Genomic DNA, 22,543 nt, shown 5'->3' with positions numbered 1-22,543 from the left:
TGGGCCACGGTCGGGCTGGGTGCCTTTGAAAAAAGGCTAGATGTGTTGGTCGTTTCATTGTTGAATCGATCAGCGAGGGACAGGCTATAAAATGGGCTCCCACCTAGCTGGAACGATCAGCTGTTATTCTTCATGGACCGTCGTAACAGCTGTCGATTTGTTACCGTCATTTGCTGGTATGCCGTAGGATCCATCGGAATACCCGCTAGGGAAGGGTCAGTGTGGGTCATGAAAGCACAAGGTCACGAACCTCTGCCACCATAAGGAGCCGCCGTTCAGTATGATAGTTTGCCGAAGTTGGAAGCCTTGGTCGGATCAACGTTGTGCTCGTGCGATTTGTATGCTTAGTGCGGTGCGACTTACCACGAAACCCGTTCCAGTTGCACATTGTGGTATTTATTTGGGTCGTCCATGGCGGCGCAGCAATTGCAGGGAGAGAAAGAAGCGCACCAATCAGCCACTTTAACGTGAAAGGGGTTTGTGGCATTTTTCAAGACTTTCTAGAATTGAAGCAGACTGAGCTCTGGCCGGACCGACGGCACTTATAGGAAAGGCTGACCAGTATGCTCATAACGGAATGTTACGTATTCTGTGCGATAAATTTTCTTCAGTTCAACGAGCCAAGTCCCAATCAATCCCCAAGGCAACTACTGATGCCATCGGTTCACTGATTTAGATGAGAAGACATCTGCATCGACACTGGCTACTGTAAGTATTGCGTTTGATTGCTGTATTATCCATCGTGAGAGGCTACCCATGCATTATGCCTTTTTCAGATATTCCTGCTTTTCCGCCTCTAGGGTAAGTTGAAATTCGAATGAGGATTCCTTCGTTGACATAGGCTGGATCATTTTCGGGAATTGCAGATAACCGGGTAACTGATTAGGATCTTGACCCTGCTTGTGACCAGCCAACAGAATGGCAACGTGCCTTTTGCGTAACTGAAAACCCACCTCGCAAAGAATCCATCCTATGCCCTTGTGCAACATTCGTATAGCCCCCTATCGTAGGACAGGCCCATTTATCGTGATATACCACCGTCTTGTTTTCTCGCTTGGGATTCAAATAGTCAGAGCCGATTCGATTTTCCGTTGCGGTCTGCATGTCGAACCTGGGTATATGGGATAAACATGCATTATAGTCTGTCTATTCAGAGCTTATTATAAACCCTCTGCCCTCTCTCTACTTGGGACCCATAGCCAGATATCTGTCTCTAGTGAGTGGTTTTATGTCATAACGGCTAGCCAATGTGCGTTTTTTACGTCGAGAATTATTCTATCTCAAGTTCAGAAGGGACGGACATCCCTGCACGTAACCTGGAAACAGGATCGAGATCCTACTGCGTTCAACTGGCTTCCGCCCATGGTTTTTCTGTCAGTGAACGAATTGAGAAATTACCAACTTTCTGACGATACTCGCCTGAGATTGAGTTGTCGCATAGGAATTGAGGACACAAAAGGTAAGAGTCACGATCAAGTCATGAAAGAGGGAGGAGTAAGAAAGCCAGGTTCCAATTGACCCTTGACCCTAAGCCCAAAACCCTAAACCCTAATGATGAACTTGCGGATACGGCAAAATCCTAGGTCCCCCTTATTTCACCTTGGGGCGATAAAACTTCCTTTCGGTCAATTATCACAGTGGCTTAAATCTATTGTCTACGGTACTTTATCAGAAACCTTCATGTACACATTCCCTCGAGATAAACGGAGCTGAGCTCACGTTGTTTGTCTACTTTGACCGCTTGCGATGCGCCTAGAATCGGATTGAGGCTAAGGCTCGGCTTCTCCGGTCTTCTTTGGCAAGTTACTGTGTTGTGACCTACCTCTCGAGCTTGGATTATCAAAGCTGTAGCTGGCGTCATAAGCGCCATAAAGGTGAAGGTTCTTTTAGAATTCTCCCCTGTATCGAAGGTATGCTTCAGCCTGCGGCTATTTATTGATCTTGTTGGTGAGTAAGATAGACAATAGGTCCGGCAGATGATCGAAAAGCTCGCTCATTGACCAGACAATGTGAAGAACGAAGAAAGCACTCAAGTCTTTACAATGCATTCAACATGGCTTTGTCTCGACAATAAGCAACTACGTGGTACATGGCCGCGTGCTCTCATAATGATGATTTTGGGTTCTTTTTCTAATCAAAGATGCTAAAGTTGAGTATTATTGCACTATTACCGAAGTGGTCGACAGATAAGGATGAGGGAACCAGAATAATATTGAATAATACTGTATATTCCCCGAACCTGATGATTTTTTTCAACCCGCTCCAGGGAAGCGAAACCATATACATTGATCAGCTCTGCGCTTGAGCAGGATCTGAACGATCTTGTCGTGTCCAAAAAGACAAGCAGCGTGCAGCGCATTATCGTATTCTTTACCCGGGGCGTGGACATCGGCTCCTTGCTCTAATAGCATCTGCACGATCTTGTCGTGTCCTTGAAAAGAAGCTGCGTAGAGCGGATTTCCGTAAAATCCAACCTGGGAATTGGCATCGGCTCCTTTTTGCAACAGCATCTGCACGATTTCGTCGTGTCCTTCGAAAGAAGCTGACTGGAGCGCATTTCCGGATTCTCCACCCTCGGCATTGACATCGGCTCCTCTTCCCAACAACATCTGCACGACCTTATCATGTCCAAAAGAACAAGCAGCGTGCAGCACATTTCCGTATTCTCCACCCTCGGCGTTGACATCAGCCCCTCTTGCTAACAGCATCTGCACGATTTCGTCGTGTCCTTGAGAAGAAGCTGCCTGAAGCGAATTTCCGTGAAATCCACCCTGGGCATTGACATCGGCTCCTCGCTCTAGCAGCATCTGCACGATTTTGTCGGTTGTTTTCTGCGGGGCCCAGATCAATAGCGTTGTTCCTCTATTGTCGGCCTTACTGATGTTCCCTTCCTGGCCGTTTTAATATTGCCACAGTGAGTGCATTCGTTGATCGCACGGAACTGTATAGAATTGCTGTCTTCCAAAAAAAGGAAACCGCCGGGAAAGCCGTTTTATGTGCGTTTGGTCCCCGTGATGTACGCAATTCGTTATTTCTTTGTCCAACGTCAGTCATATTCTGCACGTGATCGGACCAAAGCACCGCTCAATATTCCAACAGGCCTCGGATCATGAAGCTCGCTTGATCTCTACCGCGTTCTAACTCGGTTATCAAAAGGTATTGCAAGTAGATCTCACCCATCCGATCTTCTGCACTACTCAGGCTCCTACAATATGCAAGATGGGAATTCTCTGAAATCTTCTTTTGAAATAAAGTGTGGAATTGTTAGTAGAGACAAACGTGGATATATGCCATGGACATAGATAAGAAAGCACACCTATTCACATATACCGGGCCAACCTGGATCCATATCAGTATCTGCATGTGTGCCCCGTGACTTGAGCCTAGAACTTGACCGTCATACCGTTTGCTAGGTTTTTGTTTCTTGTAGCGTACGTAGCCTGCTACTTCTTCTAAGAATGCGTCTAGAATTGGGATTTGGGGTTTGAGATTCCGAATTCCCTTCGCCTCCGCTACCCCTTGCACTGCCGACCTGGTGGGCTCGTTTTTCTGCCATTTTGATTCTTTTCAGCCAAGATCCAGACAGGTGGGGCTTTGCCAGACGTATGGCTTCCAGAATGCGTTGTTGCCTCTCCAATGCTCGCTTGTCTATGCTCGAAAGACCCTCAAGTCTATCTATCTCCGATTCTAGATCGTGCACAAGAGAATAAGGATAAGCCAAACGCGTCTTACTGGCCCTTGTCTCTTCTTGTTGCCGCTCTTTCTTTGAAAGAATCCAGGACCAGTTGTCTACCTGGTTCAGCCATCCCGAACTTTTCAGGTCATAGTTCAGGAGTTGGAGGACTTGTTGCTCCATATGTACTATAACGGCAACACTTTGAGCGTTCATGCGAGTGATCACATGCTGATAGTCACCTTCCAAGACGCCATTGTGCGATACTGGCTCGTCGATACAGGGCCAATCTCTGTGGAGTACTGGCGATGGAAGGAATCAGCTTGTCCAAGTCTCTCGTTTGGCGTCAACACCTCACCTTTCTGGGATATTAAGAAACAAGTAAGTGCGAGTGCTCGGAACCCAGATAGACTCTTAATAGACCGAGCTTCTGCTAATAATTGTAAGAACCGAGAGAATATATCTTTGGCATAGAGTAACATGATGACCGTCGTTTGATCCATGACTGGGAGAGCTCTCCTAAAATAATCTCTTTCCTCTCGTTTTATATGCTCTTTTTGCGATCCCGTCGTCTCTGGACAACTTAAGTATTTAAAGAACTCCTCGACGATGTCCTAGCACATTGTAAGTTCTAGTCAACTCGTGTGAATCAAAATTCTCATACATCTACCAAAAGATCTCGAAGGTCGTTAAAATCCATGAGGGTCTAAGATGGTAGCAGACAATAGGATTGAGTACAGACTTTATCTACCGCAGTCGCTCTGCTGGCCAGTGATATATGGACAAAGAACCAGTTGTCAAATTGCAGTCCTGAAATGGAGCACAGAGAGACAGATTGAGTCGATGATGCATCGAAGGTAAAGACAGCTCCCAGCCAATTGCAGGGCCATCGGCTCTTCTTAGCCCATTATTTCAATGGCCCCACTATTCGACCATAAGCGCTGTTGGGATGACCCTGAGCATGTTCAAATGGGCTCAACCCCCGGATATCCAAATCTAGGGAGCGAAAGACCCTTTTTAGATCCCGGTGTCCAATTGTGACTTGAACTGTACCTGTCTTACGAAGCCGGCTTCTCTCGTGTCGTGTATTTATTCCTAGTGCCATATCCCTACATTGGGTGTCACTGAAACATGTTGCGTCGGCTCAAATATCCATTCACTCTTTTGAAACGGCGAAAGAGACTCAATTACATTAATGTAAATACGCCCCCAGTCGAAGGATGGCCCATAAAGGCTCAGATTCCTGATCAGTATTCCTTGTCTCCTTGCAAGGCATTGATTGACCTTGATGGGTCCGTTGACTCAAAGGAATTACCGGAGGTGCACGCACAACGACTCAATGCGATTCAGCGCCGGGCTCAACGGCTTGACCACTGGGGTCTGTTTATTGGACTCGTTCCAGTGTGCGGTTTGCTGTGTCTTTTCCACCGTGTCTGATCTTACTGACTGTACCCACAGCATCGGCGATATCGTTAACACTGCCCTTGCGGTGAGGCTACTCTATGGTTGTCGGAGGTTGGGCACCAAGCTCCCTCCATCGCTATATAAAAGGATGGTGGCCAATATAATCATCAGTCTTCTCATTGGTTCTTTTCCTATTTGCGGAACCATTCTTGACCGGTGCTTGGTCAGATGCAACAAACGAAATGCTCTCATCCTTCAATCTTTTTTCAATTCCCAGGGCTGCCAAAGGACGAGAGACTGAAAAATACAATAGCAAATGAAGGGGCGATACAGGATTGGTTAATACGAAGGCCTATCGTTACAGGGCGCATGAAGCATCCTAAGTTGATACGCGGGATAGTCAAGTTCTGGGATTTAGACTGATTTTATGTAAGACCACTAATAACCATGACTACTATAACTTAGTTTCGTAGATAGGTGGCGTTCCGGGTGAATGCTCAACTGATTGGATCGATATCGGCGACTATGTCTCATTGAACGTCAACAGTGCAAAGTGGTGAAACGCTCTCTCAACTTTGTCTTCCGCATATGTTGCATTGATCTCACCGCAATATGCTGTATAGTCTCTGTGACACTAGCACGGTTCTTTTTAGAATGCATTAAGCCCGACTTTTACGAAAAGCAAGGGGGAAAACGGAGATAAAAAAACGAACGATAGACTCTGATGAACACTCAGTTTGACTTTCGGTAATACCCAGGAACGCTAGACGTATCAATGTTTTTGGAAAACCGTTTTATGTTACCTGCGTATTCCAGATGTGATTTCCAAAAACACCCACAGTTGATCAAGGTATAATCCCTTAATCGGGCCTGAACAGCGTTAGCGCGTTATGTCGACCATTTTGAAAACGGTGGTCAAAAAATGAATTTGGAGACTAATACCAAATAAACTGACTTATTGCGAGTACGTCAAATCAAACTTTTGTATTAGTCCCAGAAAGTTGCTGCAAATTTGTGGACGCTGTATATTTATTTATTCAAATACTAGAAGAATGGAAGTGAGGACTCCCGCAGATGGTGTAGTCTCTAGATAGCGTTACCTTCAGATAAGCTTGTTGTGGTATTTCTGGCATTCATCATCACGGAGATCTCTGTCCATAACGGTTTGCGGATTTGAAACCCCAAGCACATTGTAACGTTGACATGACGTGTTTCCCAGATGGTCCTCCGGGCGTTACTTTTACTAATTGATCAAGGCGATTGGGTGATAATTGTGACAACAAAAAAGTGCTAAGAGTTTGCACGTACGATGAATGGGTCGGCCACATAGCTACGTAATAAAGTAGAGTCACGGCCAGCGGATCCTGCTACATACAGCGCATTGACAACCCATGATAGTAGCCCATATTCTGTGATAGCCAGTAGCAAAAGTAATGTATCTAAAGCAGCAGTGTCGACCCTGCTCTGCCGAAAATCACAACATGAATTCTTGTCTACAGTGCTTGCAGTTTTCCCATTTGTTTCCGTCCTATCGTGAACAGACCACAAAAGTTTTCGAATAAGACTTGTTCTTGCATCTGCAGACCCCAATGTGCTGGCAGAGATTCCAATAAGACTAGGCTGACATAGATACTTGTCTGCAATGCAGATGTAGATCTTAGTTGAAGCGAAACTGTGACATAGCGTATGATTTATTGTACGCATACCGGACCGAGCATTTGGGTCCTCAGTGGGTGAGAGCGAGACTTGTCTTTGATTTCTCTGAGCTTTCGTTCCAGGAATGGGTTAGTTGAAGGTATTTGTTGGTTTTCTCTTCTGAGCTTTTCGATACGAGTGCAAAGAAAAGGGGTGCTGTCGCTGGGCATGATTTCTGACCTCTACGCACCTCAAAAGGTCGGCTTCTTATCTTTTGTGGCGTGTACGTGAAAGGTAGACGAACAAAAATCATTAATTGTTGTGTCTTTTTTGGAACTTGGCATCCTCAGCTGCACAAAAAACATGCAACTAAATTTAGCCATGCGAAGGGCTGCGGCGCTGTCGCGCCACTATTCGATGTCCCTGATTTGATAAGTATGCACCACCGGCGAAACTTGCCCTCATTGCCTCATCCTCAAGTTTGATCCAATACCGACAGCAACCTTATCTGGTGCTCTAAAAAAAGACCGCAGAAGCGGTTTGTCTGTCTTTTTTTTTTCCATCTTTCAAAGCATTTCTGGGCGGATACCTTGGTCAACGAAAAGGGCAGGCATTCAATTTCGGACCATAAGGCTGCCGGAAAGATGGTATAAAGTAGGTGTCAGTACAACTTTCTTGGTTGAAGGAGGACTCTCAATGGCCCCTTCTGTCTTACCATGGGCTATCCTTCCAAGCTGTCAGGTGGACAGCTTGAGCACGTTGATTCAGCTGTATGAGCCCTATACCGATATTGAGCAGTTGAAATGCCAACCAGTCTGCGTAACCATCATTGGCTATGAACAGCCACAGGCATACGGTCCTGGTATTCATACATCATTATATGAGGTTCAAGGTGAAAACACCGTATGCAACTTTTTGCAGCTTTCTGCGGCCTGTAGCCTCAAGCCACAACCACTCTATGCCAAGCAGTCTGTTTCTATAGATGCCGAGCACACTGCTAAAATCTTTCATAGCCTATGCCTGGAGTTTAGTGACGTTATATGTATCAAAGCCCGAACCGTGGACGAGGCTGTTCACAGATTCCTACAGTTTCGAGACTGCACTGATGTTAGAGCCGATAGAAAGCCCCAGTTGATTATTCTCTTTGAAATGATTTCATCACAGACTACAGTAGATGAGACGGGCGTAAAGAAACACCTCGAAGCCAAATTGGCCAAAGATGGGAATGCCTCCCAGTGGACTTCGCAACTATTGCAGCATTTGATTGTGCAATTTGATGACCCGCAAAAAACGAATTTGCCCGAACTTTTGACCCGCATCCAAATGTATACTACCACAATGAAAAAGAGACGCGAAAAAAAGAGCCACATATGGACACTTGGAGAGCTCAACTATCTATTTGAGCAATACATCGTCACCAAAATGCCTTTTGTAGCATACCGTCAAGATCTGCCGAGGCTTAGCAGCCCAAGGCGGGGCGCCACCTGGTATCCAATGGCGTTTCGAAAGCGGATATGGCCCGGAAAAGAGATACAAAAACATAACGGCTTATCACAATGGCTCCAGGCCATGGATCACGATAGCGATTTGAACAGCGTTTTGGCCCCGGTCTTTGCAAAGATGTTTCTGGAGGATGCCGGCCTCCTCCCGCACGGTATGTATTATCCCACCGAAAGAGCCCACACCACACTTATCAGAGTATGCTGGTGCATTTAGATTTCCTCCCCGCAGAGCTCGTTGCAAGCATATATGGGCCATTGTGTAGACAAGCGTGGCACTGTGCCGTTCAGCAGTGTGTCTGGATAACCCACAAAGGACTTAGCAGCTTTTTAGATGATGTAGTCTCAAAAATGGGGCTCCAGATCACGGATCTCTGGCACGATGCGCAATTGGGGCTACAAAAAGTCCGAGGAAAGCCATTTTGCTGCATGTGTCCATGGAGCCTGCAACCCTGGGCCGTTTTCCCTTGCGGTCACAGCTTATGCGAGCGCGACGCCTGGCGTTATTCTGGGATCCAACCCAATGATGCCGGGCACCCGACTTTGGCCCAATTCAAAGCCTGCCCGGCATGCCATGCACCGGTGGACATAAAGTTACGGCTTCGCCCGTTACAGGCCGGTTATCGAGTCGCAACATTTGATGGAGGTGGTGTCTTAGGAATAGTCTCGCTCATTGCTCTTCGAGCTATTACCGCGAGCCTTCCAGAGGCACTGTCCGTACATCACTTTTTCGATCTCATAGTCGGTACAAGTACAGGTACGTTGAGTTGGGCCTTGTGAGTCTTGTGCACATAAACGAGGTTCAACTGACGGTCAGAGGAGCAGGCTCAATCATAAGCGCTGCGCTTGGTCTTATGCAATGGCCGTTGTCGTATTGCATTGAGATGTTTTGCTCCACGGCAAGTGACGTATTTATGAAGAACCGCGGATTAATAGCCCTTGTGCGAAGATTGCTCCGTCTCCACAAGACCGGGGCACGATATGACATGAATGTATTTTGCCACATACTCAGAAATGCCTTTGGAAATGACCTGATGCGACAGAGCACAGTGAGAACGAAACCAGATGTTGTACGTGTAGCCATCACGTCGGCAACCTTCGATTCACAACTATGCTTATTCCGTTCCTACGGAGACGTGGTGCGCGAGGTAGAACACGGAAAATACAAAGCAGAGAGCTTGTTCGATCTTCCCCTGTGGCAAGCGTATGTTTCCCGTTACTCTGATGACCATGGCCTTGGTTTGTTCCCAGATAGGATATGCTGATCTTCTCTGGTTCTTACGTAGCATTGCCACAAGCTGTGCTGCCCCCTTGGTCTTTGAGCCAGTGAACGGACTTCAGGATGGGGCTTTTGCTGCTAATTGCCCTGCTTGGGTGGCAATGATGGAGCTGAATGAGCTTTCTATGCTAGGCAGCCGTCTACTTGATTATTCGGTAAGCTTTGGGACTGGTCGGTTTCTGTGCCCGGACAAAAGCCGTTCGCGGAGATGGATAAAGCATCTCGTTCCAGAATGGGTTTCGAGATTAGGCTGTGGTTTGGGCAGTGTAGTGGACGCCGATTCTATGTATGGAAAATTTTCCAGTGCCCTCAATCGAGCCGAAAGGGATGGTAAACATTATCGCGTGGAGCCGTCGTTGAGAAAACCGCCAATTGCACTGGATGACGCAGCCTTCCTTGCAGATCTCATCACGGAGACAGAACAATACATGGAGTCCCCTCAAGTCCAGCAAAGCATTTCTCACTTACAGCTTGCAATGCTTGCGTCTTGTTTCTATGCTGCTTTGCTGTCACCGCCAACCTTTAACTCCAATGTAGGACAATACTGCGTCCAACTAGCAGTTCTGTCCCGATGGCCCGAAGATGGGGACATATGTCAGTCACTCGGTGAGAAACTAGAACATGCATCTTTTGTTATGGGTACCCTGACGCGCCCGTACACGATCCCTTTGTACTGTACGATTTACGTGAGCTCTCTAGATACGCCTATTGACATAGGTCTCACTGTTGACGGAATAACATCGCACCCTATCAGCGGGGCCCCGTTGTCTCTGATGCAATTGATGTACCTGCAACATCCGCCATTCTGGTCTCACTCTACTGCTCGTAAGCGGGACGGCTCTCATTTGGCCGATAGTTGCAATAAACGTCGCCGTACTACCTAAGATGCCTGCGAGATGGTTCTGGAACTGACTACTTCCCGAATGTGACATTCGCCGCAAAGCCTTTTCCTTTTCTCTGCGAAACTCTGAAAAATATAGCATTGCTGATATAACGATACTCTATGACCGTAGTCATGTTTGCAGTTTGCAGATTTACGGAACTTTGAATTTCCGTCGCTTTATTCAAGCCGTGCTCGTGCCTTGCATTGCCAGATTGGTTCTTGCAGCCACATCTAATCATTCATATGAAAGAACATCGTAAAGAAGAATGAACTGTAACTACCAAGATCGGTATCTGACTATGAGAGACTGAATGCGTTTAGTTTTCTCTGCCGCTGTACGCCTCGACGATTCTATAATTTGTGGCTGCAGCAAACTCTGATTCAATGTTCCAATGTGCTTGCTACCATCGCCATTTGCTCAAGATTTAATCAATATTCTAGACTGATAACTTTGTGTGCGTCATCGGGTAACATTACCAAGGTCAAAATTGTAAGACTCGCGTTTGTCTTGGTAGCCGGAATCCAATCTTTGTGTGTGAGGCAAGCTTTTGTCTGTATCTTGGCATCGGGTTTAGAGCACTCCTATCTCGGTATAGAGCTCGTTGTGAACCGTGACAGGTAGAAGGTAGTATATCAGACTGGGTGATTGCGTAATCCCTAAGTGCGGAGAACGAATAGGAAATAGCATGCAAGTTTCAGCTCTTGCTGTGCTCATTCAATCTGTGCTTCTAGCGCCATTCACTCCATGCAGCTATACGGTGCTTATATATTCTTTTTAGCCTTGGAGGTGCTACTGTAACGAGGCGCTCCGTCAGCCGTTTTATTTGTAGCCGGATCTTCAACAGAGATCCTGATCCCTAGCTTGAGTCTGACATTTGGTCAGATCTGTGTCCTGTTCACAGCAATATTTGAGCAGATACATGTACCTTTCCTGCTAATGCATCGAATTTTCCCTGATATGAGCATGGCTACTTTTTGGAATCTCTCTTTCGCCACTAGGCTACGAGGCATCTCACAATGAGCTAGAAAACTTTATTTAAACCGAGTCCTTAAAGCTGTTTGACACCCTTGAACGCGGCGCGAATCTGAAGGATGTCGGTCTCCACGACACCAACCGTGTCATCACTGCAATATACGGTTCTCTAGGTCTATAGTCAAAGTCAAAATGGCGATCAAAGGCTGCGAATATTCTTTTAATCTTTCATTCTTTCATTCTTCTTTTCGTCACTACTTATGTTCTTCCAGGGATTTCAGGGACGAAGGCAGAAGAGGATTTGAATATCGTATGTCAATGACTGAATGGATGCGCCTGATGACACTGGTTGAGTATCAGAATAGAAACATGGTTTGAAATAATAAACAGGCATCGTAAGATTGGTATGCAAGTCATAATTAGAATATTTCGTCGGGCGGCTCCACGTTTGCTGTAGCAGAAGTCCCAAATCTTTGAGCGACATCAAGGAATAAACTAATGAGCAATTTTTGACTTTAAAGCAAGTCTCGAGTATTTTGCACAGTCCAACCACCTTGGTTCACCCACGCTCATCAAGCAATTCTGTGGACTTTCCTCGGCTAATGCGCGGGATCTAGTATATGCAGGTTGCATCAGCTAGTTTTATTCCTGAGGCCGATTATCAAGATAATCAAATGAAAAGCGGAAACGAACCATTCTATGGGGGCAACTCGGCTATCAGGTCATATGGAGCGTAAAGACGTGAGGGCCTCGATGAGATGCAGACTGGCCGAGAGCAAAGCCCATCTCGGGGAAACCTGGATGGCTCTATCGCATGCCATCGGCAGTAGGCGCGTGACCGTCGCTTCCCGCAATACACACATCGTAGGCTGGTTGACCAGTGGCCCGGGAAGCTGGAGTATGGGGGAGGTTGTAAGGCTTCTTCTATCACAAGGTCGCCCCAGTGATCCCTATCAATGCCAAGCTGTCTTGATACATGATGTGCGCAACTGAAAAGAAGTAAGAGTCTGGAATCGCAGAGTCATACCAGAAAGGCACACCTATCTGAAAGCCGTACCCAGATCCCGTTGATGAAGCGCATCGGGCTTACAGCTTTAACTCGATAGATTTCCGCAGAAATTAGATTTGTCTACCATCTATTGAGCTATATATGCAGTACAATACCTGGCATTGACAATCTCGGACTGCATTCTAACGAATCTTTGTTCACGACATCTGAAAGATCAGCGAAATTGACGCAAGTGTTGTCGTTGTCAAAGACTTCAAAGGTCCCCCTGACTGAGACAGTTATGCCATGCCTTCCGCTCTGTTGGCGTGACTGTAGTTTTTGCGTAGCGGATCCGATGCATCTCGCACCACACTGGCACATTACGTCTCGGATCTAAATTTGGCACTGATTAAACAATTATGTGTTATTCTTTTGTAGCCCATGGACATTGTTTGGAAGCTTTTCAAGGACCTTCCACCTGACTATACATTACCTCCAGTCCCTACACTGAATGCCCTCTCGAACGCCCTCTTTCCTTGCTATCCCATCTATTGGCTCAGCAGAGACCACGGTATGACCGAGCTATCCAAGAAAAGCGCGAAGGAGTTTGCAACATTGTAAGTAAGCCATGTCCACTGCAAGATGGCATGCCTGATAGAATTCTGCACTAGCATTCTCCCACTCTACTGTGGCCCGCACGTAAAAATTCGGATCGACTTCAGCGATCACGAGTATACAGTCTCTAAAGGTCTTCTCTGCGCCGAGTCGTCGTACTTCTCCGCAATACTTGAGAAGCAGGATCCCGGATCTCAGCAGCAGACAGCGACTCTGAGCAAAGTGGAAGGCATTGTCTCCAGACAAAGCGTCGAAGCCTTGATCCAATGGTTGTACCTTCGCATGGTGATATTTGATGTAGAAGACCCCGGAGATCAGATATCAGCCGCCATAGAGCTGGTGAGACTCGCCGACTTGTGCAGCGTGAGCGGACTGGAGCCTCAAATGGCTCGTTTTATCAAGAAGATTCTTGTTGCCCATCCAAACCCTCAATCCGAAGGGTTTTGGAGACACGTGGACACCAACACTTACTGCCTCACCCCACAGCACATTGCAGCGGCATCACATCTACCCCAGGGGCACCTGGTCCGTCGCATTTTGGCAGCGGCTTCCGTTGAAGGATATCTTCGGGATCAAAACCACAAATTTGCCGAGGAGACCCAAGAATATCCTTCCTTTGGAGCCGACCTCCTCTGGGAGGTAGGCATGGCCTTGAATGAGATCAAGCCCACCAGAAAGGTCGCATTTAAGGACCCCATCAGTGGACATAGAGCGGAGATCAAGACGGGTCGGGAGATTTAAGAAATTCGATTCAGTCATCAAACTGCACTGCAGTTTGGCAATATCTAAAGATGTCGATTTGCTCGTAGACTGTCGGGAAAGGTCAATAGAAATCCCCTCAGATAAATAATCAGAGACAAGGTCACCGCCGCCGTAGATTAGGTGGCCCGTTTATATATATCAGTGGCTTTTCTGGTTCACCGCACCCACTCATCGCGTGCCTTGGAAGGAAAATTGGAGCTCAGGCTCATCCCTGGCGCGTATAAACGCAGGGCTTCACCGAGAGAATGGATGCTGTACTTGTGATGACCGACAAGCAACTGTCCATATTCTGTCGAAGCGCGCGTAACAGTCTCAGGCCGGTGAGATATTTCCACCCACCACGCCTATTTTATCATGTTTCAAAAATAGCTCAATCGGATTTGAATTATTCTCCCTTTCAAGCCCCCTTCTCTATGTTCCAGGAAATAACTCAATGCTGAGAGAATTACTAGACCAGACTTCCGTGTGATTTACTTGCTAGTCGTGAGCACCTGCAGATCTTGAATATTCCGGTGCCTGGGACCTCAATGAACGTGTGAGACTGAGATGCCACAAGGGGTAGTAACGAGCCCTGAAGACAAATCAGAGTATCGAGTCCCTCCAGTCCATGGGAACATTGACCGCAGGCGTTCACCTTTGATGTCGGCCCGGTACCAGCAACCGCCGCAGTCTTCTGATCCGCATATGTCTGACCCCCATGTCAGTCATCTAGAGTTGCTGAAAGACTCTTTGAGTGTATCCCAAACCGCATCACGGACAGGTAAAGATAGGTGCCTGGCGCGTCCGACGGGATCCCAATTCCTTAATCAGGAGGAGCTATATGAGAGTATTGAGCTTCTTTTGGGGCTCGACATCCAACAGAATACAGGGCATAGCCAAGGCTTCGAGTCTTCATCGGGAGGCATGCCTTCATATCGCCCGTGTAGTGAGCCAGGTAGGCCCGGGCCAACTCTTGGCCTGAACGAAATTAGACATACGTCAGTCGGACCCCATTTTGATGGAAAATTAGTGACTACATTACAAGACGCTGCGTCTTTAGGTGACCTTTTTGATTTAGCTACGCGCAATGGGGTTCAGCTGGAGAATATCTCCTCAGGCCTCAGCTTGATCCGATCTGTCCTACAGCGGTCACATCCGGAGCAATTCGAATTGCGAGAAATGGGCTTGCCTGTGACACCAGCAGGAAGGGTACTTCGGCCTGGATCACAGGGCTATTTCCTACATCTAGTGTCACCTTTCCGAGAAAGGCCTCTTTGTTTGAGCGCTCAAGACTATTGTGATCACTACGAATACGAGATCCTCACGTGCGCATATATAACGGGAGCTATTCTGACACAATGTGAAGCAGCGGCACTTTCATTAGATGAGACGCGGTGGTCAGTGTTAAAGTTGGCCCTAGACAACTACCAAGACCCCCGATGGAACGTCATGCATCGAGCCTTCTGGCGAGTCTGGACCTTTTGCAGACTTTTCGGCTCTGGCAAAGGACGCGAGGAAGATTGGCAAGGCCAACAAGCCTGGCTTGAAGGACATACCATCCATAGCAACAACGGATTTGGCACTAACACTCAGCCTGGGAGCCTTCAAAGCGAGGTTCTCGACAATCCTCCGGAGTTCTTTGCCACTGGTAACCCAGGAGGGCTCACGTCGGAGGAATTAAAGGATATGATGTTCATCTGGCGCTGTCTCCGATGGCTGTTACGAATCCGACTGTACAGAGACACACTGCCACAAACTCCACGGCGAGACCAAGCGCAGGGCAGCGTGAAGCTGAGTGAGAAGACTGCGAACACCGACTGGCAGATCACAGATACTTTGGTTGATTCGCTGTTGAGCCTTGGACTAGCCGCTACCAGACATCTCTTGTCCACTCGTGGAGAACATCCCCTGCAAGTTGCCCACAATCTACAATGGACTTCACGGCCCATCATCTTTAGGCGAGAAAGGGGTCACGCATTCCTACTAGAAGCTTGCCAGAGGAAACTTCTGGAAACAAAGGAACGTGGATAAGGGATCCAGAAGAAAGAGATTGCGATGATGCCGTAGCAAGGAGTGAGAAACTACCCTCGCATTGGAATTCTATCCGTCGTGACTTATAGTTGGTAACCCGCGATTAAATGAATCGGAATCTACAGGCCCAAAGCAAGAGCCCTGCGCCATACGAAAAGCTCGCGAGTCAGCTATGTTAAACAACTACTGCGCGTTTTTTGACCTAAGAATTGTGGAATTGACGAAAGAGCTTGTATCTGTCAAGGATGTAGAGGCTCGATCGAGTATTCAGAGAATCGACTGAAAATTCCCCAATCTTCGTCTTTTCCAGTGGTCAAAGTCTACGTGAGAGTTGACCAGGCTGGCGAAGGGGATTTGCGAGACTAGCCCATTGACGAACTGAGTGCGGATCGTATTTTTGCTCCATCCGGATAAGAAAAAAAAGTCTCATCGATATAAGTAATGTCAAGATTAGAAAATCCTTTGGCTTCACGGAAACCACCATGCGACCTACCACTAAACAGATCAACTATAGATTGAGACACATGGGACTTTGGGAACAGTAATCTAGATTGCAGTAAAAATAGACTACTAAATGTTTTGTGCAGGCAGACCGATATGACTGCAAAAAGAACAGCTTTCCGCTATCAGACATGAGCGGGTCGGCCCTTGTGCTACCTAAGCGCTACCCAGCTTAATGCACGAGAGAAGGTCAATCACCTCTTAAAATAGTATGACTCTGACATGTGCCAAAAGCCAAAAGTATCCGACGATGGGCAAAATTGAACCACTCGGGGCGAACACATATTACTTGGACGGTGTGAAGCCATGTTTAAGCGCTGCGGCAACAGTTCGAGTTCGAGCCACACTAGAAAATGGTTTCCCAGGTTGCCTTGTACAACAGTACTTTAGGACTCCTACAAAGATTCTGTCGGTCGTCAAGCTCGGAAATTGAAATTAATTACCCGCAACGCCTAGACGAGGATTTCACGCTAAAGGACTCGCGCGATGCTTGCGCAAAGCTCAGAGGTTATATTTGCGAGAATAAATTCAGCTTTGGCGACCTTCTACAGACCACTCCCGATCTACAAACGGCACTGCGCGAACTCTCAAGACTGCAAAGTATGCTCTTTTGTGAACCTACCACCGGTTCCTTCACCAGCACAAAGCACATTGCATATCAAAACCCGACCGTGCCTACGAGGAATCTTCAGAAATTGCTAGATGAGATAGAAGAATGTGCCTGGTATATTGTGGAAATTTCAGAAGACGGGAGGGAAAGTGGACAAACAACGTGGAGATCAAATCAGAGTTCCCGCCGAAGTTATGATCATCATAGATACTCTGAGCATCATGAGTGCCGCTGATCAGGCCTTGGTCTGCGTCAGCGACAAGTATGGATTATTCGCGGGTTCCAAGAATTGCTATCCCAAGTATATGAAGTAATCTTCTTCTCTTTCTTCTCGTCCGATACAGTAAAAGGTAAATTTCGTTCCATCTCATAGCTAAATTGATTAAATCATTCTATGGGCTCCAAAGTAGATGTCGGTGGCATTGACGGCAATTTGCCCGTTGGGTCGGTTGGTTTAACTGCTAAAAATGGCGCTGATATATAGAGAGTAAGCCAGCTTTCGCAATGCAATGAAAGTTCAGATTCCGTTTCATGGGGGAAAGTTTGTCCCTCTTATAAATGAACGGCCCGAATGGGCGACAGACCGATGACGTCCCTGGTCAAATAGTTGTAGCTCTGGATGGTATGCGCATTAAATGCTGTTACCTATCATACAGGGTCCAGCCAGTTCCGGTACTTAGTCTCTTCACGCATTTAGGAGTATTTTTGCAGCCACCACTCTGTAGTACCTCGATCATTCTGGGCATTGGAGAGGGGACTGCTATTTAGCAGCTGAACATCTGTATTGGCTCTATGAAAAAGTAAGCCAAATGCCAATCCTCAAAAGCTTAATGGGAAAATATCATTACACAAACCTTATGTGAAGCCTTAGGAAGACCATGATATCAACATTCCCAGCTGTAAACTACCAGACTGTGGCTGCAGAGCCTTATTGATCTTCCTGTCTATGACTGGTGTCGGTTTCTCAACAAGGTTAGTGTATGTGAAAATCTCTAGATATTACGTTAGACAACGTTTCCAAGATACGTTGCCGACATGTTTCATCCGTCATATGCATCCGGCGGTGTCCCATCCCATGCCATTTCTCGTCCTGGTACCCACGTCTGCAAAGCACTACATGACGCTCATTATATTCCGATATGATTTTAAGGTCACTAAAATGAAATACTGTGAAGCCGTCTGAGCATAAGACCATGGCATTCCCAAGGCCGATTGCGCCAGCCGTAAATGCCTAGATGCTCGGGATGTGAGCCACCCATAATTCAAAGGAAAGTGATATCGATCCATAAGCAGAGACTGTTCAAAGAAAGGGCTATATTGCAGCGGCTCGTCCATTCCTCGTTCCGTACCTGGTAGGCGCACGATAAAGCGGGGTTGACGTGGTGCATAGCGAAATCCTTGCGCAGAACTATGGGAGCAACGTCATCATAACTCAGTTCCCTAAAGCCTGGTATGTGGTCAAAACACCCCGTCTGAGTGATTCTCGCCAAATATTCCGAGTCTTCAGATTCCCCTTCTCCACTGGTGCGCAATTCCCCCGCTGGCTTCTCGCCCGGCGTGACCCAAGGCCTAGTTATCGTGGCTAAGTACCCTTCACAGTCAACTCTACCTGCACATTAAGGGATGTCTCTGTCATCAAAGGTCGGTCCAATCTTGGTAAAAGCAAGAAGCATCATACCAAGAAGGCATTGATCTCACGAATTTGCAGATCAAAAGACTGAACGCCCAGTGGTCGTTCGACTGCTTACCTGGACGGGAACTAGGCAAAGGAAGCGTTGCCGATGTCTATCTAGGTGGGTAGAAATATCGGCCCCTCGTCCCGCACTTTCACCCATGTTGATTATCACTAGGGACCAACCACTGCACCCAGGAGAAAGTCGCCATCAAAAAGCAACGGATCCCCTGGTCATCTAGTCCGAAAGGCAACACACTGCACCACGAATACAGTGTCTACCAAGAGCTGGGCCGCGGTGAAGGTATCCCGACTGTCCATGACTACTGCCGTGAAAGATACAGATACAGAGGTGAGAATAGATATCGATGCTATTTGATTATGGAGCAGCTGGGCCCAAGTCTCTACAAGACCATGCACCATAGATTGGGAAGACCTCGACTGGCAAGCAGCGGACTTTTCTTCTCCCTGGAGGAGGTTGTGAGCATTGGAGACAAGATGATCTGTGCGCTGCAACTTGTACACAACAGGAACTTCATACATCGGGATGTTCAACCTGGAAATATTGTGTATGATCAGTTTCGAGAGCGAGTGCTGCTGATCGATTTTGCCGTTGCTGAAAGGTATCGGGGCACCACGGCCCACAGGCATGCGCCCTGGCAAGCCACTCAAATGGTAGGATCGCCTGTTTTCGCCAGTCTGAACAGTCATCGTGGTCATTCAGTGTCGCGGCGCGACGATATGGAGTCTCTTGGTTATGTCCTGGTGTATCTTATACGTGGACAACTCCCCTGGCAACACCTCCCTGCCGAGACCAAAGATCTGATGTTTGCGAAGAAATCCGCTATCACGACCAAGGAGCTTTGCGGTGGATTGGAACCTCTGTGCAAATTCCTCCGCTCGGTGAAACGGCTTGGGTTCGGCCAAGAGCCCGATTACGACGGCTTGCGCCGGGTGTTACGTGCTCTTGTCGTGTGAAATTCTCCGAGTCTATACACACATATCCAACAACCCAACTATCTTGTCATGAGGATCGGAAGAGTTTGAATTGGGAGCCTTGGACTTCGGCACCATATATATAATCAAATCTGTCTCGCCACCGAAATTAAACAGTCTGTTGCACAGGACTCGAGCTATATGGCTCTCCTGGTTGATGAGACTGATCAGATGTCCTCTTAGCTGAGCACTGAGTAACTATCTGTCTCCTATTTGATCTGATCCTTTTGGAACTCCAATTCTTCAGGCCCATTTACGGAAGAATCTGGCTTGCTCTGCCAAAGCCTAATGGCCTGGAGGTAGTGTAAGCCTACCTCTGTAGATTAACCCCGCATAGTCGCGCCTGCCATTTGAGGCCTCCCGAATAATTATCTCCCTAGGAATATACTCGGCCGCTAGTGTGATCCAAAGTGCTATAGCTTGACTCGCTGGTCCCACGTTCTTCATTGAAAACGTTGTGGTTCACCATCCCTGTGGAACTTGCTGGTCCCAATCTACAAGATGAGCTTGGTCGATGTGCTTTTGTACATGCTGCTTTATATGGCTGTGTGCAGACTCTGCAACCCTTCATTGATTCGCAAGTTGATATCTGAGAGATAGAAGGTATTGAACAAGAGACGAATGGCAACTGAGAGAAGTAAGAAAAGAATCAGCACCAACAAAGAGCGGGTCCTGGAAAATAAAGCAGTGAGCACCTTAAACGAGGATGGACCATTTCCAGTACGTAGAATAGTTTCAACACATTATTGATGTTCACTAATTACACCTCTGCTTATTTCCAAATTCAAATACTTTCATAGAAAGACACTAAGCATTGAGATCGGCGGAAAGCTGAAGGGCGCCTGGGTTCTCTGGGATACCTAGGACCGCCGCTTCCATAGGTACGATAGGCAACGGGCGATTTGAAACTGTCTAAAACAAGAACCACGCTACGGGCGAAATCACCTTGACAGATACTGAGCCGGTCAATCAAGCCAGAGCTCAGGGCAAAATGACACAAGCATTGTTGCCTGGATCGGAATTGGGTAGCCCGCTAGATCTACAGAATAATACAGGATCAAGAAAACACTAGCGTGATCAACGTCGTTCGACCTACTAAATGTCACCGCAGACATTCTGAATCGGTCAGCTGATGCTTCAAACAGCGCCGCAGCAAAGCCACATACCTTTCTTCTGTTGTTGAAATCAAAGTAGATTCCAAGCCAATAATCGCGGTCGCGACAGTCATCATCTCCACCGCTTGTTACGTTCCAATGGCAAGAAGGCTTGTGCTCATTCATAGCGTTGGAAGGGAAATCAACCCAAGGCTATACAGGGTCTATCAGCAGGATGAACTCGAATAATCTCTTGGGCACAGCAAAAGGCCCAAAGGGATACGGACCTTTGGAACCGGCCAGTCGGAGAAATGGACGGTCTTTGCTTCCATAAGAGCCTTTTGAGGATTCCAAACTTCGCGTGAACTCCCAAGATACTTGGCGTGGACAACCTCACGGAACTCTCCTGTCAAGAGGGTATAGGGTCGGTGGGGAATGATGAGCGCATGGTCTCTGTAGATGGCATTCACGATCTCCATGTCATAGTCTGATGTTTGTGATGTTGCAGTAGCAGTTACGATGCGGTCAAACTCGAGCTCAGAAGGCTCAATTATCATAAGATAGCTGGTCATAACGCGATGATCAGGATCCAGCCAGTAAGCTCGAGGGAAGGCCAAAGGACATGGAGGCAAAAAGAACAATTCGTCCATATGCTAGATTGCCGAACGTCAGTGATACAATCTTGGAAAGCTACGATCCATGCTTCATCGTATACATACTTGTAACATGGTAACATCCGAGTCTAAGCTAAGAACGCGACTATATTGCGTCTGATTAAAAGCGAGGAGTTTTGTAAAGCTTTTCGACCACGTAGCTTAGATTGTGTTAGTTCATTTGGTCTCTCAAGTTCAAACAAGACATCACGTACGGTCTTCTCTGTTTCCCGTTTGGACGCGTACAGGCACTAGCTTCACATTATATTCATCCCGGGCTTTGCGAAGTAATCGGCTCTCCGTCCCGTTTTCATTCTCATCAGCCGAAAAACTCAACGGGTACATCAAGAGCCGATCAGCTTTACTGTGCAAGCGATGTAAAGTCTCAAAAATCATGACTGAGTTGCACAAGTAAGCAGTGTTGGTGGCATATTGCGAGTACGCAAATCGCGACCAATCCACGGCATCTTGGCCTTTCCCGTGATGGGAATTCCCGAGATCAAGCCTTGTTGCTGAAGATCGATCACATAGAATAATTTTTGTCTGAAAGAAGAGAAGTGCAAGTACTATGGTGAAGCCTATTGTTCGTGAGGCGCCCCGCAATGTGCGTAGCATCATGAAAACCCAGACATGTAATGCAAACTAAATGAATCGAAGGTTGAGATATGTCAGAGCAGCGCTGACCGAGTGTCGTTATAAGAGGAGCTGTATGTCAGGCATTAAACATGACCACGGGGGTGAGGAAAGGAGATGAACCAAACAACGGTTGCACCGTCACTTTTCTCCCTGAAGTCTTAGTATTTTAGGAGACGTTTTCTTTATTCAAAATTCCAACGAAAAAAGATATACCATCCAAGCGGAGGGCAGAAGCTGACAGGGCAATACAATCGATTCAGTTACGGAAAAACACGCAAAGAGAGATGAAATAAAACACAAACGCAGATGTAGCTAATGCTTTCGTCAAAAAGATGGCTGGTTATGTCAATGAAGAAGTTTATTGAATAGAGGGAATTTGACAGAAATGTTGAAATAAACCGGCAAGTGAGTAGGTGGCGGCAGGTGAAGTGTAGTGTCTCAGCTTGGGTTTGAGTAAATAACCTAGACTCAGGGCTCACATGGCAAAGGGTAGGCTGCTATCAACCGAATTAGGCAACGAAGATCGGTCCAGTTCTAATGATGAAAAGCTAAACTTGTCACCTACAAGCACAAGCGCGACTTGGCAGTCCTACTCATCCCTTGCTGTTTCAAACTTAAAAAATAGTTGGTTTCTTCTCTTCCTCTATAGTTTTACAGGTT

General features: G+C 47.0%; 7 protein-coding genes across 7 annotated transcripts; 5 read left to right on the top strand and 2 right to left on the bottom strand.

The window, feature by feature from the left end:
- Positions 1 to 2,252: 2,252 nt before the first annotated feature.
- Positions 2,253 to 2,807, bottom strand: N7511_011578 (ankyrin repeat domain-containing protein; the record flags this gene model as incomplete). Its single annotated transcript, XM_057133943.1, has 1 exon — positions 2,253 to 2,807. One exon carries the CDS (start codon positions 2,805 to 2,807, stop codon positions 2,253 to 2,255), a length of 555 nt encoding a protein of 184 aa, XP_056978412.1.
- Positions 2,808 to 3,856: 1,049 nt separating this feature from the next.
- On the top strand, positions 3,857 to 4,171 carry N7511_011577 (uncharacterized protein; the record flags this gene model as incomplete). Its single annotated transcript, XM_057133942.1, has 2 exons — positions 3,857 to 4,054; positions 4,148 to 4,171. The coding sequence occupies 2 exons, from the start codon at positions 3,857 to 3,859 to the stop codon at positions 4,169 to 4,171; spliced, it is 222 nt and encodes a 73-aa protein (XP_056978411.1).
- A 5,270-nt stretch (positions 4,172 to 9,441) lies between these two features.
- Positions 9,442 to 10,374, top strand: N7511_011576 (uncharacterized protein; the record flags this gene model as incomplete). The annotated part of the gene is made up of 2 exons (XM_057133941.1): positions 9,442 to 10,084; positions 10,190 to 10,374. 2 exons carry the CDS (start codon positions 9,442 to 9,444, stop codon positions 10,372 to 10,374), a joined length of 828 nt encoding a protein of 275 aa, XP_056978410.1.
- Positions 10,375 to 12,976: 2,602 nt separating this feature from the next.
- N7511_011575 (BTB/POZ domain-containing protein) lies at positions 12,977 to 13,690 on the top strand (the record flags this gene model as incomplete). Its single annotated transcript, XM_057133940.1, has 1 exon — positions 12,977 to 13,690. The coding sequence occupies one exon, from the start codon at positions 12,977 to 12,979 to the stop codon at positions 13,688 to 13,690; it is 714 nt and encodes a 237-aa protein (XP_056978409.1).
- A 705-nt stretch (positions 13,691 to 14,395) lies between these two features.
- On the top strand, positions 14,396 to 15,721 carry N7511_011574 (uncharacterized protein; the record flags this gene model as incomplete). The annotated part of the gene is made up of 1 exon (XM_057133939.1): positions 14,396 to 15,721. The coding sequence occupies one exon, from the start codon at positions 14,396 to 14,398 to the stop codon at positions 15,719 to 15,721; it is 1,326 nt and encodes a 441-aa protein (XP_056978408.1).
- Positions 15,722 to 18,455: 2,734 nt separating this feature from the next.
- Positions 18,456 to 19,482, top strand: N7511_011573 (uncharacterized protein; the record flags this gene model as incomplete). The annotated part of the gene is made up of 3 exons (XM_057133938.1): positions 18,456 to 18,473; positions 18,541 to 18,625; positions 18,683 to 19,482. The coding sequence occupies 3 exons, from the start codon at positions 18,456 to 18,458 to the stop codon at positions 19,480 to 19,482; spliced, it is 903 nt and encodes a 300-aa protein (XP_056978407.1).
- Positions 19,483 to 20,595: 1,113 nt separating this feature from the next.
- Positions 20,596 to 21,643, bottom strand: N7511_011572 (uncharacterized protein; the record flags this gene model as incomplete). The annotated part of the gene is made up of 5 exons (XM_057133937.1): positions 20,596 to 20,616; positions 20,667 to 20,807; positions 20,882 to 21,247; positions 21,314 to 21,408; positions 21,463 to 21,643. The coding sequence occupies 5 exons, from the start codon at positions 21,641 to 21,643 to the stop codon at positions 20,596 to 20,598; spliced, it is 804 nt and encodes a 267-aa protein (XP_056978406.1).
- Positions 21,644 to 22,543: the final 900 nt, after the last annotated feature.

Source organism: Penicillium nucicola (assembly GCF_028828085.1).
Source record: "Penicillium nucicola strain IBT 29836 chromosome Unknown utg000017l, whole genome shotgun sequence".
NCBI lineage: Eukaryota > Fungi > Ascomycota > Eurotiomycetes > Eurotiales > Aspergillaceae > Penicillium > Penicillium nucicola.
Note: the sequence above shows the minus strand (reverse complement) of the source record. Positions and strands in the feature narration are given on the sequence as shown.